The sequence below is a fragment of the Gracilinanus agilis genome, chromosome 1 (genome assembly GCF_016433145.1).
Source record: "Gracilinanus agilis isolate LMUSP501 chromosome 1, AgileGrace, whole genome shotgun sequence".
Taxonomy (NCBI): Eukaryota; Metazoa; Chordata; class Mammalia; order Didelphimorphia; family Didelphidae; genus Gracilinanus; species Gracilinanus agilis.
In genome coordinates, this window is record NC_058130.1 from 718949617 (window position 1) to 718968215 (window position 18599).

General features: G+C 38.7%; 1 protein-coding gene across 1 annotated transcript in view; it reads left to right on the forward strand.

Moving 5' to 3' along the window:
• PIP5K1C (phosphatidylinositol-4-phosphate 5-kinase type 1 gamma) overlaps positions 1-18599 on the forward strand; it is a 131710-nt gene that overhangs the window by 99667 nt on the left and 13444 nt on the right. Inside the window, exons 7-9 of the mRNA XM_044671311.1 lie at positions 7605-7757; positions 12203-12502; positions 13109-13314. Of these exons, the coding sequence (XP_044527246.1) occupies positions 7605-7757; positions 12203-12502; positions 13109-13314 (659 nt within the window). The remainder of the gene's footprint in view (positions 1-7604; positions 7758-12202; positions 12503-13108; positions 13315-18599) is intronic.

The following is an 18599-nucleotide window of genomic DNA, read 5'->3' on the forward strand; positions in this document are numbered from 1 at the left end:
TTTTTTAAACCCTTGTACTTTGGTGTATTGTCTCATAGGTGGAAGATTGGTAAGGGTGGGCAATGGGGGTCAAGTGACTTGCCCAGGGTCACACAGCTGGGAAGTGGCTGAGACCGGGTTTGAACCTAGGACCTCCTGTCTCTAGGCCTGACTCTCACTCCACTGAGCTACCCAGCTGCCCCCTAGGAAAATTTTTGGAATAAAGCCTAAGACCTATCCAGGGGCAATTGTCCAACTCTTGGACTTTTCTGTCTTTTGGCTTCTCTGCCTTTTGGGTGGCAGTTGTTGCCATAGAACCAATTAAGTTTCATACAAATGATGGGAACTGTTTGTTGCTCAGTTTAACACCTAATGAAGTGTTATAAGTTTGGGCAAAGACTCTGAGATCCTGTAGTTGGGACATAAAAGAAATTGGGAGTCTCAGAAATAACCCTGCGTTTGGGGGCAGCTAGATGGCTCAATGGATTAAGAGCCAGGCCTGATGGGAGGTCCTGGGTTCAAATGTGACCTCAGATACTTCCTAGTTGAGTGACCCTGGGCAAGTCACTTAACTCCCACTACCTAGCCTTACCTTACTGCTACCTACCTTACTGCTCTCTTCTGCCTTGGAATCCATGTACAGTATTGGTTCTAAGACAGAAGACAATAATTTAAAAAAATGTTTTTAAAGAAATAACCCTGCTTCTGTCCTCCTTCTAGGACATTTAACAAACTAACTTGAGCATATTACTATAAAGATTCCTAAGGGAAAAATGTAAAAGGATTTTCAGGCATCTGTACTTAGTATTACCTTTGTAGCATTTCTGAATAGTAATTATTGATTTAAATAAGTTGGATTAGATCCCCTTCTGACTATTTCATGTTCTAAGAATTCTTTCAGCTCTGAGATCTTATGATTCTACAAGGTTGAAATATCACATTAGCTATTAAGAGCCCATTTGAATTGTTCATTCACTTATTCCTTCAACAACCATTATTTAAAAAAAAAACAAAAAAACTTTACCTTCTGTCTTAGAATCCATACCAAGTATTACTTCAAGGCAGAAGAGTGGTAAGGCCTAGGCAATTGGGATTAAGTGACTTGCCCAGAGTTACACAGGAAGTATCTGAGGCTAGACTTGAACCTGCAACCTCCCATCTCCAAGCCTGGCTCTCTATCCACTGAGCCACCATTTTTTAAGCCCCTGCTCTGTACAAAGCACAACCCTAAAAAGAGACATTTAACAAATGGATATGACACACTCTAGCAAGGAAGATAGGACATGTACATCTGCTATATAATAAATATGCATTCATCACATAACTGTGTTGCAGCATAGAATATAAAGAAGATAGTCATTAGGATATGGAATCTGGGATCAGAAAACTTGGGTTCAAATTCAGCTCTAACCCTGATAACTTTGTGATCATGGACAAGTTATCTAGTTTCTTTGATCTTTAGTATCCTCATCTATAGGATGGAGATAATAATAGTACCTCAAACGTTGTTATTTCTCCTTTATTTTTTTTTAAACCCTTAACTTCGGTGTATTGTCTCATAGGTGGAAGAGTGGTAAGGGTGGGCAATGGGGGTCAAGTGACTTGCCCAGGGTCACACAACTGGGAAGTGACTGAGGCCGGGTTTGAACCTAGGACCTCCTGTCTCTAGGCCTGACTCTCACTCCACTGAGCTACCCAGCTGCCCCCATTTCTCCTTTATTTTTTTTTTAAACCCTTGTACTTTGGTGTATTGTCTCATAGGTGGAAGATTGATAAGGGTGGGCAATGGGGGTCAAGTGACTTGCCCAGGGTCACACAGCTGGGAAGTGGCTGAGGCCAGGTTTGAACCTAGGACCTCCTGTCTCTAGGCCTGACTCTCACTCCACTGAGCTACCCAGCTGCCCCTCTCCTTTTTTTTTGAAGAGGACAGATGACATCACAGAGTGATGTCTTGATTTGCTCTTGAATTGGATTTAAGTGAGACAGAATTGAGCAAGGTTATTGGGCCTCACTCTCTCTCTCTCAAAGTCATCAAAATTCAGTGACAAGACACATCTGGGCAATGGCCCAGAATGCAGTGGATGAATTGGCATCTTTAATGTCTAACAAAGTTCTAAGCACTTCACAGCATCTGCTTCAGCCATTTTCATGGCCAGTGGAACAAATTATTCTTATCTACCCATTCCACCAAGGGACATCTTCACGTGCCAAAGATAGACATTTCCCTAAATTAAAACAGGTTTGAGATCTTTCAGTTACCCTCGACCTGGCAGTTGGTTTTACCTGGGTGTGGCCACTGTGAATGCCATGGCTTCTTGGAGCCACAGGTGAGAGTTGGATAAAAGGTGAATACCAAAGGTGAATGAGCAGTCCTTAAAATGTTTCAGCAAGCCCTTATACCAGAGATGATAGTCCTTCCTAAATACCTAATAAACCTCTGTAAGTACCTAGCTAATGATGTCATTATCAGAAACAAATGATGTAGAACTATGAACTGATCCAACCATTTTGGAGAGCAATCTGGAATTGTGCCCAGAGAATTATAAAACAGTGTATATTCTTAGAACTAACAATGCCATTGCTGAGTCTATTTCACTAGGACTGTGATAGTGAACCTATGGCACAGGTGCCAAAAATGGCATGCAAAGACCATGAGCCATCGCCTGCCAGAGTTAGTGACCAGAAAGGCAGAGGGATTCAGGCAGAGCTGTTTTCTTCCCCCCTCTCTACTGTGCCTCCCTACTCCTCTGCCCAACAGCCCAGTGGAAGCGCTTATTCCCTCCCCTGAACAGAATGCTTGGGCTACTCCCCTTTTGTCCAGGTTGGGTCATAGCACATAGTCTCTAAAAAGTTCATCATCACTGCCTAGGAGATCAAGGAAAAAAGAAAAAAACCTACATGTTCCAAAATATTTATAGTAGCTCTCTTTGTGGTGGCAAAGTACTAGAAATTGAGGGGATATCCATAAATTGGGAAATGGCTAAAAAAGTTGTGGCATTTGATTGCGATGGAATTCTACCCTGTCATAAGAAATGATAAGCAGATTAATTTTTTTTCTAATTTGGAAAGACCTATATGAAATAATGAAGAGTAAAATGAGTAGAACTAAGAGAAAATTGTATATAGCTATGGAATTAATATTTGAAAAATGTCTTAATGAATGTCTACCTCCAGAAAAAAAAACCCTGAAAAATAGACATACAAAAACTTTTAAATATATTTTATTTTTACTTATATGAATTTATGTGTAATTTTTATGTAAATTTTTTTGTTAGGTGATGCCTTCTATGTGGAAATATACTCTTTTAAAGAATCAAATCATTCAAGAAAAACTTATTAAGAACTATGTGCCAAGCATTGTGCTAGATTTGGGGGATCCAAATACATAGGTTAAATAACTTTTGTCCTCAAGGACCTACATGCTAGTAGGGAAGCAGTGTCTGCACATATAAAAATATATACAAAAGATAGTGAGAACTCCTGGACCTAGAATTCTGCCAGTGCATGTCAGCACCTCCTCTGCAACTTAGGGTTTTAGACTTTGCCTAGGACAAAGGAGTTATGTTATTAACCTAATATGACCCAGCCAATATGTGTCAGATGTGGGGCTTTGCACCCAGATAGGTTACTGCCTTCAAGGCTGGCTCTCCTTCACTACACCAAGCTACCTCTCATGTTCTCATGTACAAAATATGTACAAGTAAATACAAGGTGATTTCAGGGAGGAGATACTAACAGCTAAGGAAGACCAAGAAAGACCTCATGTCAGGAATGGTTCTTGAAGGAATCTGGCATTTCAAAAAGTCTTTCCTGGTTCTCCTCCTGACTCCCTGAATTTTATTGCCATGTCTCAGCTGCCTTCCCATTCTAGAAGGCCCCGTTGGTCCCTTTAACATTCTTACCCTGAAATGTCCCTCAACCCAAAACCACCATTTTGAGAAATGACCCAAGCTAGGAAACCTTCGTTTCTCTCCCAAATCTGCTTCTGACTGTCCATAATGTCCAACATACTCTGACATGGGTATTTCCTTCCCAACCCTCCCCCACCTTTTTTTCTTAAACCCTTACCTTCCACCTTAGAATCAATACTATTGGTTCTAAGACAGAAGAATGGTAAGGACTAGGCAATGGGGGCTGAGTGACTTGCCCAGGGTCACATAGCCAGGAAATATCTGAGGCCAGATTTGATCCTAGGACCTCCCTCTCTGGGCCTGGTGCTCTATCCAGTGTGCCACCCAGCTGCTACCCCTCCCCCACCACCACCTTTTTAAGCTCCTTTTTACATATGATTTTCTCCCCATTAGAATGCAAGCTGCTTGAAGCCAGAGAACTGAAATCAGTCAGGTGTATAAATCAAGCATTTATACACCTATCATGTGCCAGGCACCATTCTTAGTACTGAGGATGCAAAAAACAGTCCCTGTTCTCAAAGAGCTTATAGTCTGAGAGAGCAAACTGTATACAAACAAGATATATACAGGATACTTTGGGAGGATCTAAGGGAACACACCAAGATGAAGAAGGAATATAGAGGGCTACCAAGTGGGATTTTATATGAGACTTAAAGGAAGCCAGGACATGGAGATGAGGAGAGAATCCCAGGCATGAGGGACAACCAGTGAAAATGCTCAGTAAAATTAGGAGACAGTGTCTTGGGTGATGAATAATAAGGAGGTCAATGTAACTGAATTCTAGAGGACAAAATGATGAGTAAAGTATAAGGAGACTAGAAAAATAAGAAGAGGCCAAGTCTTAAAGGTCTTTAGAAGCCAAATAGAAGTGGGGGTTTTTGTTTGTTTGTTTTATCCTGGAACTGAATTCTATTTCTATGTGGGTGAGGGGAATGGGAGCAGAGGAATATGAAAGTATAAGATGATGTTATGGGGCGATAGAGTAGTAAGGAGGGAATAAGATCCAACTTGGGCAAAAGATGGATAATCAATACATCTCTCTGTAACTTGTCTCTGTATCCACCCTACATATTATCTCACAACAAAAAGAAATGAATAAATATGGAAAAGTAATTTAGGAATATTAAGTGCATACAATCCTTTATAAAATATACTACAAACTATGAAATGTCAACCTATTTTCCTTTTTGCTTGTACTTGTATTCTCAGCACTTAGCACAATGCCTGGCACAAAGTAAACATTTACATTGATTTAATATAGCAAATGAGAGGTAGGAATACATTCTGGACTTGGGAGAAGACAGTCTCTGCAAAGGCACTGAGATCATAGGGATTTGTCACATGTGAGAAGCAGCAAGAAAACATATATGATGGAACCACTGAGTGCATAAAAGGGAATAATAATCTATAATTCAATGCTATCCGGACTTCTGTCTACCTGTTATGTCAGTTAGTCAGTTGTTTCCAGGGCACATGGGTGCAGGGTCCTAGGATGTCTTTATCTGGGTCAAAGAGAAGGTGGTATTTGTTGTGGTTGTGGCTAATTGGTTCAAAGAGCAGTGCTGTTAATGTTATTATTGTGATCACTCTTATAGCTGTGAATTGGTCCAATCATTCTGGAAAGCAAACGGAATTATTTGGGAAAAGAATGACCAAAATGTTTATGTCATTTGATCCATTGGTTTCACTGCTAGGCATATACTGCAAGGAGATCAGTGTCAAAAATAACTGTAGAACTTTTTGTGGTAACAAATAAGATAGATGCCCAGTGAAGGGGGCAGCTCAGTAGCTCAGTGGATTGAGAGTCAGGCCTAGAGACGGGAGGTCCTAGGTTCAAATCCGACCTCAGACACTTCCCAGCTGTGTGACCCTGGGCAAGTCACTTGACCCCCATTGCCCACCCTTACCACTCTTCTACCTATGAGCAAATGCATAGAAGTTAAGGTTTAAAAAAAAAAAAAAAAAGATGCCCAGTGAGTAAAGAATGACATACCACGCTGTGGGACAGGAATGTAATAGAATATTACCATACTAGAAGAAATAATGAATACAGAGAAGTGTAGGAAGACTTATACCAAGTAATACAAAGTGAAGCAAGCAGAGCCAAGAAAGTAATGTACATGATTACTACAACAATATAAGTGGAAAGAACAAAACAATCTAAACCGAATTCAGCTAAATTATCATGACCAATATCATGACCAAGCTTGACTGCAAAGAAGAGAGATGAGAAAGAAACTACCCCTACTTCTTTGCAGAAAAGAAAGACTAAGGATAGTGTTAAACACTGCATGTAATGCCATATTTTTTTAATGTTATGCTAAAATTTTTTTCTTCATTCTTTCATATACATTTGCTTTCTAGGATAGGGTAAGCAGAAGGGAAACTTTGGGAAATAGAGGTGACATAAAAACCAAAGATATAAGAATATATTTTAAAGGAAAAGGAAGATGCCTAGGTCATATAATGAAAGCAAGAAATAATCAATTAACATTGGGTATATATACTCCATGATATCTACACTGTCAAAAAAACATGAAGAAGAAACCCTTAGCATGTTGGATAAACCCTCAGTGGAAGGTTTATAGGAGTATATAACAAAAATAGGGGCAGCTAGATGCCGTAGTAGATAATGTGCTGGACCTAGAGTTAGAAAGACTCATCTTTCTGAACTTAAATCAGGCCTCAGATACTTACCTGCTGTGTGATCCTGGGCATCACTCCACTATTTGCCTCAGTTTCCTCCTGTCTAAACTGAGCTGGAGAAGGAAATGGTAAACCATTCCAGTATCTTTGCCAAGAGAACCCAAATGAGGTGATGGAAGAGTCAGACACAAGATGGCTTGGTGGATAGAAAGCCAACTCTGGAGATGGGAAATTCTGGATTCAAATCTGGTTCAGATACACTTCCTAGCTATGTGACCCTGGGCAAGTCACTTAAACCTTATTACTCTTCTGACAGAGAAGGTAAGGGTTTAAAAAAATAAAAAACCAGATATAACTGAAATGACACAACAGTTAACAAGAGTGACATTGAATGGGTTATGATCTGTGCTGTAATATGCATATTCATGAAATCACAGTTCCATTAGTGCATTGACATTTATGCTAATTATACAAAACTATATTATAGGTATACTTTTGTTTTTGAAAATCCATGTTTTCAGCAATACAGATATTCCCTGTCTAATTAGATCACGACTCTCACATCTCTCTTAAGAACATTTCAAGAATTGCTGTAGCCAATAATTAGTTTCTATGAACCTTTCCAAACTTAGGCTGATGCTCAAGCAGGAGACTCTTCTAGTAGAGCCTTCAGGAATCCAGCATCAGCTGGATACTGTGTTAAGGCACTGGAGTGGGATTTCAGTGCAAGACTGATCTGAAATGATCTCTGAGGACTCTTCCAACTCTGAGAAAATGTGGTATACGCTTGTGTACGCGCATGCATGCACACATATATGTGTGTGTTCATATATATAATGGTATGTTAATAAAATAATTTAAAAAACCATCTTTATTATCACTTGTTTTAAGCACCTTAAAGCTCAAGTAAAAGATTTACTTTTTAGAATTTTTAGCACTTTTTTTACAGGGTCAGCCAACTTCATATGGAGTATACCCACTTCTCTCATTTGCACTTCTATCATCTACCAGAGTTTCCTTCCAGTCCTTCCACTTTTGACCTTTCCATTTTTTCTCTTTTTTTCCTAGTATTCTTTGTGCAACGAACCACTGATCGAACTTTCCAACCCAGGTGCCAGTGGCTCCCTCTTCTATGTCACTAGTGATGATGAGTTCATCATTAAGACTGTGATGCACAAGGAAGCAGAGTTCCTACAGAAGCTGCTTCCTGGCTATTACATGGTATGTGTGGCTCCCCCCCCCCCTTTCTCAGTCAGTAGTAATAGCAATAGTAAATGATTGCTGAGTGCTTAAAGTTTGAGTTTGAAGCCTACTGGGGACAAGAGAGAAGCTGGGAAAGTATCTATAGCCATACCAAAAAATGTTCTAAAGCACTAATAATTAGAGTAATGCGCATTAATACAACTGAGGTACTACCTCATGTCTTTCAGATTGCCAAAGTTGAAGGGAAAAAATTGAAAATGACAAATGTTGGAGGAGCTGTGGGAAAACAGGTGTATTAGTGTACAATGCTGGTGAAGCTATGAACTGGCCCAGCCACTCTGGAAAGAGATTTGGAATTGTACCTCCAGAAGCTATTAAAAACTATGCATACCCTCTTACTGCTACTTACCCATATCCCAAACATACCAAATAAAAAGAAAAAGATCCACATGTACAAAAATATTCATATCACCTTTTTTGGTGACAAATAGTTGGAAACTAAGGGGGATAGAGAGTACCCATTCAGTGAGGAATGACTAAGTTACAGTATCTGCATGTGATGGAATACTACTGTGCTGTAGAAATGATAAAGACAGTGGTTTCAGAGAAACCTGGGAAGACTTGCATGAACTGATGACAGAATGAAATAAGCAGAACCAATTTATTGTAACATCAATATTGTAAAGACAAACAACTAAAAGACTTAGGTACTCTGGTCAACATAATAACCAATCACAATTCCCTAAGACTCAAGATGAAACATGCTACCCACCTCTGCCTAGAAAGATATCGGAGGGCAAACTGAGGTATATTTGTTGGGGGCAAGAGGAAGAGAGTGGATGTGGCAATGCCAGAATTGTTTTTATTTGCCTATACATATTTGTAATGGGTTTTGTTTTTCTTGCTTTCTCAGTGGGAAGAGGAGAAAAGATAGCGGGGAAAAATTTGGACCTGAAAATGAAATCTAAAATGTTTTAAAATAAAAGAGAAAAACTAGAAGGCAGCATGCTCCAGTGAATAAAGCAAAGGACCCCTGAACTCTAAACTAGCCTGTATTCCAAAATCATTGTGTGTCACTTCCCTCCTCAATTACTTTATCTGTAAAAGGAGAAGGAGGAGAAACTATAGATGGTCCCCAATGATCTTCTTAATGGTAACATTCTCTGATTCTGTCCTCCAACCAAAGAAAGAAACATATCCATTTGTCCCAGCCCTTTAATATAATGATCTCAGCCGGAGGCCTGTACTGAGTTGAAAGTGTTGCTCAAAAACTTAAACTATCTTCCTTAGGCATGCCAATGAGAGCCTCATAACTTAGAGACCTCAAAAATTAGCAGCTTCCTGATCAGTGGGAGTGTTCAAACAGAGAACATATATACAGGGCATTCCTGTACTACTTGGCCTAATAAGAACTCTACATCTCGGGGTCTACATAGCTTATCACAGCAAGGCTTCCTACCCAAAAAAAGGACTATGTGCTGGGCAATAGAGGTAAGATAGGTGAGATGGCAACCATAATCATACTGATTACAGAGGGAAGTTGGAGGGGAGGGTCTGCAGAGGCATAATCAATTCTGAAAATTTTTCTGTCAGATCAAATAAGCATTCCTCAAATCTAATCTTGCATATAACCAAACATGTTGAAGTTCTTGGCAGGGCCAAACCAGCCGTGTAGATAAGAACCAAGAGGCTTCAGAGGTGCAAAAATGCTCACTAGCCTACATATTTTCCTTTGTTCTGAGGAAAGGTGTGAAGAAATTGACATGTCACTTGATAGAGTCATAGTTTCTATTTTTGTTAAAACTTTTCCTCTCAGATCTATTTCTGGCTTGACTATTAATTTGCATGTTGAAGTTTAATTGGAGCAGTGACTTAAGAATCATTAGGATTAGAAAGAACCTCCAAAGGCACCTAGTCAACTGCATGCTCTGACATGTGGTTATCCAGTCTCTTTGTGGGACACTTGAATCTCATAACCTCAAGTTACTGATTCCATTATTAGGCATATCTAATGAAGAAAATATAACATCTCTTAAACCAAAATCTTCGTCCTTTCACTACCCTTCCCCCTCATTGGGTCCAAGTAGAAGAAATTTATTTTTTCCTGCTAGTTCTTTAAATATTTGAAAAAAATCATAATTTCCTTGGTTTTCTCTTTCTTATTTTAAACATTCCCATTTTCTTGATACATAACTGCTAATCCACTCCCCATCCTGGCAGGGTTCTTCTAAAACCAAACCAGCTTGTCCATATGCATATTAAAATATGGTATCCAAAAGTGAACCCCATTCTCATTCCCTTGGATAAGGAACCTTTGCCACTCTTCCCAGAGACCCATATCCTTAATGGAAACCAGAGCATAGGCTTTCTGTGTGTGTATACATAAACTTATGCTATTGCTAGAAAACAGCTAAAGATGGTCATTTTATGCTAATTGTTGCATTATGTTTGAAATATCTGCTTAAAATTCTGCTCAGGTGTCAGGTGACCAGAGGCCAAGGAAGTTGACTGTAAATAGACCAAGGCTTCCAGTAGTAGCTGCTGTGCTATAAGGATCAGATAATCATCTTTAAAGAGAAACTACAGCAGTTTAGGATTTAATAAAGGAAGAACAAAGATTATAAAATTTGAATGGGATCTGCTTTTCCCTCTGATTCATTGGAGTTGACATATTCTTTTATTCCTGAACCTACTGCAGGAAGCTTCTTGTTTTCCCAAAACTTGATTAACAGATTTTCAGTCTAAAGCAGTGATGGGCAAACTTTTTAAAGAGGGGACCCAAAGGAAAGGAAATGCTCATCTGTCAATCTGTTTCTAAGGCAACTCTTCCAAAGTCTCATTGCATTGTATCCTACTCATTGTATTCATCAGATTAGGAATAATGTCATGTAGCTGGACAGAACATTTCAGGGGGCCCACATCTGGCCTGCAGGCTGTAGTTTGCCTATCACTGTTCTGAAGCCTAACCCAGTAGGATAAATCGCCTTAGGGAAATGCCAGGTAGATGGCTTGATTCTTTCTCAGTGAGGATAAATTCTTTACTTGGTTTTTGGCCTTGCCCAGAAATGTCAACTGAAGTCTTTGTGTCTGAAGAACTAAAATGTTTAAAATTAAAGAGAGAGAAACTGGAAGGCTAAGGACAAGAAGATAAGAGAAGAAAAGCTGGAAGTCATCCTTCAAGCAGCCTAAGAAAATATCTTCCTATACTGGAAAAAGCTCCACACTTGGACTCCCAAACTTTGTTATATACTAACTATATAACCCTGGTCAAGTCACTGAATTCCTCTAAGCTTCAGTTAACTAAGGAGATAACAGCAATCCACTATCTGCCTTGCACAATTTTTACGAGCTTCAGTTAAGATATAAAAGATATTTACTGCATAAATTCAAGCTGCTATTATCATTGTGACAACTTTAGCTGGAGAACCTCACACTAAAACAAAAGTCCTTCTGTATTACTCTTAGCAGTAACTCCCATTTCTATCAACCGTAAAGTGTAAAACACTTTACGGCAATCCTCTGTTGTAGGTAGGTAATATATGAGCAAACTCCATCTTTTTATATATATATATGTATATATATATATATTTACACACACATACATACATACATATGGAACTTGGAGAAGTTCAGTAATTTGCTCAAGGTCCAGCACCTAGGAAGTATCCATTGGAACTCCATTCCAAGTCTCCTGACTCCAAGATTCATATTCTCTCTGCTAGATTAGACTGCTTCACATTTTAAAATGCTTTAATCTTCTTTATTGGGGAGTTCAACAATGACACAACAGACTCTTGAATTATGAACTCCTCATTTCATGGGATATTCAAGTTGAGGCTGATGGGCCACCTGTCAAAGACACTGTAAAAGGGCTTCCTCTTTTCTGTGGAAGAAGAGGGCAAGATCAGTGGTATTAAACTCAAAAAGAGACAGGGGCCACTAAACTGTACATAAAGTTCCCTGTTTAGCAGTATTGTGGAACTCATTTAAGTGTTTGATACCTCTGGGCTAAATGGCCTCTCACGTCCCATTCAATTCCGGTGATTTACCAGAACAGGACCAATAAACCAAAATTACCAGCTTAAGGCTGAGCATGATCAGGTTTATTACATTTAAAATAATGGAAATTTGCATTTAGAATCACGTGTTTAGAGAGGATCCTAGCAAATATCTATATCCTCTGTTGGATTCCAGTTTGGTGTTGGGAATAACAACAATAGTTAGTATTTATATAGTAATTTAAGTGATTTAGAAAGCAATTCACTAAGGTATCTCATTTGAACTTCACAAAGACCCTGTAAGTTAAGTGCTAATATTAACCCCACTTTAAAAGATGAGGGAACTGAACCTGAGGGAGTTTAACTGACTTGCTCAGAATCACACAGCTTTGAACTGAAGGCTTCATGGCTCTAAGTCCCATTGTTTTTCATTTCCTTTTAACAGTACGATTTTTTTCCTTCCAGAATTTAAACCAGAATCCCAGGACCCTGCTGCCTAAGTTTTATGGGCTATACTGTGTTCAGTCTGGAGGGAAAAACATCCGGGTAGTGGTAATGAACAATATCCTTCCCCGTGTAGTAAAGATGCACCTCAAGTTTGACTTAAAGGGCTCTACATACAAGCGACGGGCAAGCAAGAAAGAAAAGGAGAAGTCCATCCCCACGTATAAAGACCTGGACTTTATGCAGGATATGCCTGAAGGGCTGATGTTAGATGCTGACACTTTTACTGCACTGGTGAAAACTCTACAGAGAGACTGTTTGGTAAGGGGAATGACCCCTAAGAGGATAAGTTTATATGAATGGGAGTGAGTCACACTAGTCCTGGGGGGAATGAGAGGGGAGATACTGGCTCTGTTCCAGGGAGAGTAATACATGCGGTAGCACTGGCCTACACAGGAAAATGAGATTGCACAGGCCCTGATTTTATAAGAATAAATCATACAAATCTAGTGCCAAGAATTTCAGAATACCAGGGCTTCTCAGATACATTACTAAGCAGTAAGTTCATAGATTTGCTAGATTTTTTAAAAAACAAGAATTTAGAACTGGGAACTTCTTACTTGGAAGGGCTGGATGACCTCTCATAAGAATATTTTACAGTGTTACCAAGACCCCTTAGAAGCAACCTTGCAAAAAGATAAAGTATATCATCTGAGGTTGCAGAATGAAATTAAGTTCAATTTTGTTTAGTAATTATTAATTACTACTAACTAAGATAACTAAGAGTTCACAGGGTTTGAATGACAAGAGATCAAGAAGGCAGATTGAATCTGACTAGGACTGACCTGATTTGGGGGATTGGGAGGGATTGAGTTGGTGTGTCTCTATTTTTTTTTTTTTTTTTGGTCTTTTTTTGCTGTCCTGTAGGTTTTGGAGAGTTTTAAGATCATGGACTACAGCCTATTGCTGGGAGTACATAACATTGACCAGCAGGAACGGGAAAAGCAAACAGAGGGAGACCAGAGCACATCTGATGAGAAGCGTCCAGTTGGCCAGAAGGCACTCTACTCTACAGCGATGGAGTCTATCCAGGGTGGGGCTGCCCGGGGGGAATCTATAGACACTGATGACACGTAAGTGACAAATTTCGCCAACGTCCATTGAACAGCCTTGAAGGCTTTCTCTGGGGTTAATTCATAGAACAGTCAGCCAACAACCTCTCCTCCCAGGGACCTCTTTCTATCTACTTTTTATCTGTCACTGCCTCATACCTGCTTCTGCTCCAGGAATGATATCATTATGTTGGGGTGAAGGTAAAACACAAATGCTTTACCTTCGCCCTGCTCTTCTTGACCTTCCAAAAGCAGTTCAAGAGTGGCATCAGTGGGGAAAGGACTGCTCTCCATTTAACGGTCCAATAATTTGGTCCAAATTAGAACCATAACCTTTATTAAATAAATTATTGGTGTCTTATTATGTATAGCCCACATATGATACTAAGAAGGATATAGAGAAGAATAAGATCTACTCCTTACTCATTCAATGTTAGTTCAGAAAACATTTTTTTAACACTCTGGACAGAATATTTGGATAGGTTTGGAGAAATACAGCACTTAGATAAAACAATCTCTGCCCTCGTGAAGTTTAATATAGAATTAGGAATAAGACATACAAATAATCATAATATACAATAATGAAAGACAAGTGATTTAGGGAATTGCAAAACAAAATAGCTATTCCGGGTCTGAGGAGAAAGATCTTCACAGAAGAGAAGGGTTAGGGAAAGCTTCACAAAGGATGTGGTAGTGTGAGTTAGGCTTTAAAATATGTATAGAGGGGCAGCTGGGTAACTCAGTAGACTGAGAGTCAGGCCTAGAGACGGGAGGTCCTAGGTTCAAATCTGGCCTCAGACACTTCCCAGCTGTGTGACCCTGGGCAAGTCACTTGACTCTCATTGCCCACCCTTACCACTCTTCCACCTAGGAGCCAATACACAGAAGTTAAGGGTTTAAAAATGTAAAAAAAATAAAAAATAAAATATGTATAGAAATTGAACAACTGGTAACAGAGGAGGGAGAATATTCCAGGAATAAATAATTACATGAGTATAAAGGCACAGAGATCGTAAAATTCAGCATAACTGCGACAGGGTAGAGGATGTAGAGTATAATATCATTTACTAATTTCCATTCTTTGATGACTCCATGATTTCATTAATTCTTCTGTACTTCCTCCACTGATCCTAAACCATCTATGTTTAATGTTCCCTCTGGTATAATACTTTGCACTTTGAATCTCCAGAGATACTGTTACTCCCATACAAGCTGATGGATAACCTGTGAGTCTGCTCCTAACTCTGTTGGATAGAAGCACCTACCAGCATGCTTCCTGTTAATAGTCATCCAGTAGACTCAGTTTGGTCTTAGCAAAATGATTTATTCAGATGGCAGAGTAAGAATAGTACTTACAAAATATCTCCCTTCCATAATATTGGGGCACACTTCCCCAGAAATATACACTTCAGAAGAGAGAGCTCTACCTTAGAGTACAATTTGTGAAGCAGATATGTAGGATGCACTTATGGCAAAGACAACTCACAACTCATAGTACTGAAAGGCTTAGGAACCATTCTTTCTTCTTTACAGAAAGAGCCTATACAAAACCTTGAGTTCAGCATCTCTGCTCAGCTGAGTTCCCAGGGTCTACTCCTTTCCATAATTCAACTCTTCTTTGCTGCCAGGGGGATGCACTCCTTAAAACTGCCTCCTCTTTTGGGTGACTCACTGTTTCTCTGTGTTGATCTAGAATTTACTTCTCTGCTCCCCACTAGAGACAATAGCTCCTGCTGATCCATTAGCTTCTCTTTAGATTATATACACAATGAAATCTTTTTTTTTCTTTCCTGCATGAGTCTAATCCACAGGCAATTCCCAATTTGCAGTCTCTCCTCTCAAGCTCTAACCCTTAAATTCATCCAAAGTTTAGCTATTTTTTAAAAAATTTTTTTCAACTTATCATCATTTTTTAATATAGGATTTCAGTTTTGCTCATATTTTTTAAAAACATAAAAAATTTTCTGTCTAAAATAATCAACATTGTGAATAACAAAACAAAAACATCAATTCATACACCACTACCAAGGCATAGTGCATAAATGTATGCATGACCATTGGAAACAAAAAGCCAGTGTTATATTTGAATGGGACATAAAGCAAACATTTTGACAGATCAAAATAATTAAATCCAGCATCTCTCAAATAAATACTAATGACACTTGTAGTTAAATTATAATTGTCATTTCTAAAAAAATAAACCCAGTTCAACCTAATAATGTAAAATAATAACAGCATTTACATCAATTTAAAATTTAGTTTGTGTAAAGACTCATGTCCGCTATACATAGTGGATTTGTAGAATTTCCCTTTACAAGATACCCACATTCAGAGGAAGAACTACAGGAGAGGAAACACAGAAGAAAAAGAACTGCTTAAACACTTGGGTTGATGAGGACATGATTGGGGATGTAGACTCGAAAGGATATGCAACTATCAATAATATGTAAATAAGTCTTAATTGATGATACATGTTAAAACCAGGGGAAATGCGAGTTAGCTGTGGGGGGTGGGGGGAGTTTGAGAGGGTGAAGGGGAAAGTAAAAACATGAATCATGTAACCATGGAAAATTTTTCTAAAAATAAAAAATTAATTAAAAAATAATAATAAAGAAAGCTAGGGTTTAAGCCATGACCAACTCTGGGTTGGAAGGGTAAGCAAAGTTTAGCTATTTAAAGCCCCTAAGTCATGGCCAATTTGTTTACTCAGCCAATCACATCTGTTTCCTTCTTTACAGTTAATTTAACACCTCATTAACACCTTTCGGTTACATTCTAGGTCTTCTGTGATTACATCAACTGAACTGGAGGATGGAAATCACATCCTCTCCCCTTACATATATTTTCTCATTTCATGTGATTCTTATCCATATATGGAAATACCTCCTTTCTGTAGCTTCTACCAAATGCACAGTGGAGGTCTTACTCTCTGTCTTAAATATCTCCTGTATTTCAGAATAATATTTGGGAAACTATTTCTGAAATCTTAAGAGAGACTCATCACCTAGTTGACTACAAGAATATAAATTTTTCAGTCACAACAGCTCCTAGATACCCATCTAAGTTACAGAAGTATCATGAATTACAAAGAAATTACAGGGGACAGCTAGGGGGCTCAGTGGATAGAGAGCTAGGCCTGGAGATAAAAAATCCCGGATTCAAATCTAGCTCAAGATACTTCCTAGCTATGTGGCCCTAGGCAAATCACTTAACCCCCCCTATTGCCAGCCCTTATTGCTTCCGAGGCAGAAGGTAAGGATTTTTAGAAAAAAATTAGATGTGTGTGTATAAATATATATACACACCTACTTATATATGGAATTATAATCTGTATTAATAGTGAGATTAACCCCACCAACGAATTTTTTGATCCTCGAGTCATAACTTTTGTAATAGGCAAATTATAAACACAGCAATATCTTATGTTTTCTATACTTCTCCACCAGTTATGGCCATGAAGATGTGGCCAGCTATTGAAAGTACTCTTCAAAAGCCCTCTTGTTTTCTTCTCATTTTCATCAAGGATATTCTCTATCAGCTAGGTTAGTAGATAATGGATATCAGTGAATAGTGCTTGATCTGGAATCAGAAAAATCTGATTTCAAATCCTGCCTCAGACATTTAACTATATGACCCTAAGCAAGTCACTTAGCTGCTCTTTGCCTCAGTTTCTTCATCTGTAAAGTAGGGGTAATAATAGCACCTACCTCCCCAAGGTTGTGAGGACAAAATGAAATAAAATTTATAAAGCACTTTGCAAACACACCGTATGGATGTTAGCTATTATTATGACTACATAGACCCTTCTCATAAAGGGTTGTATAACAATATGAAAGACATATAGGTTAATCCTAGCGTAAAGTTTATTCGATCTGTTTTTTAGTTGATGGGGAAGGAGGAATGACATCATTTATGATCTTATTGATTCTTTTGGACCTATTAGTCAACCTGTTGGTGATCAGCTGATCCTTGGACAGTAGACCTAGCCAAAACTATCTTTTAAGAGCTTGTACTCCACTGATATAATTTCAAGAATTTAGGCGAGGTGGCTCAGTGGATAGAGAGCCAGGCCTGAAAATGGGAAGTCCTGGGTTCAAATTTGGCCTCCGATACTTCTAGCTGTGTGACCCTAGGCAAGTCACTTAACTCCAATTGTCTAACCCTTATTTGCTCTTCTGCCTTGGAACTGATGCTTTAAAACAGCAGGTATGGGTTTATTTGTTGTTGTTGTTGTTTTAAGAAATTTAGTCCTATTTCTGTATCACAATGAGGTGTCAAGAGTTGGACTTGTCATATGTTATAAGACTGCAAAAGGAGAGTAGTACCAAATTTGAAATCTTTGAGTTCCAGGCAAAGGAATTTTAATTTCTCAGTGTGGAATTGAGAGCCACTTACATGATGAGATCTGTATGTGAGAAAGCTTATTCCCATAGCAAATGAGCAGTGAATTGAAGGAGTGGAGAAAGGAAGATTTGACAGTAGGCTCAGGTGGGGCCTAATGAGGACTTTTGCTAGGGTAGTAACAGTAGGAATAGAGATTCTACTGAGGTAGAATTGTCAGGATTTTGTAACAGATGAATATGGGAAAGAGTGAGGACAAAGTCTTGACCCCCAAGGCTATCTGCCCTTAGGGAGCTTACAGTCTAGTATAAAGTATAGGACATATGTTCATGAAATTAAATAACAAATACAAGAATTAAATTCTTGTACACACAAGACAATATAATAAACAAGGGCAAAATAAAATTCACTATCATATGAATGTCATGAGGTAGACTCAGTTTTGTGTGTTTCCAGGGAATCAGTTGCTTTTCATTTCCTTCACAGTATTTATGATCTCACATAGCGATTTGATTTTGCTGTAGGAGCTTAGAAGAGAAAGAAACCAATATAGGCTAAGATGAACAGGGAAAGTTTCATACTAAGTCATGGGAGTTGACCTGAGCTTTAAAGGATTTAGATTATTAGGGAAAAAAGAAAGGCAGACATTACACACAGGAGGAGTGGTGTTAACAAAAGTATAAAGGTCAGAATCGCTTGTTGGAGTAACAATGGGGAGACCACTGGCTACAGCAGAAATTCTTAGAGAGACTGGAAAGGCAGCTAGGATCAGATTATGGAGGAACTTGAATAAAGAACTTGGATCTTGCTTGGTTCTCGAGTTCTGGATGAATATATGAACTGAAATTCTTCCTTCTAGTTGGAAAAGAATAAAAGTCTGTTCTCTAAGCCAGCTGGCATTGGAACCAGTATTTCCCTAATATATCTAAAAAGTGTTATCTGGCCTACCTAATGTATTGACTATA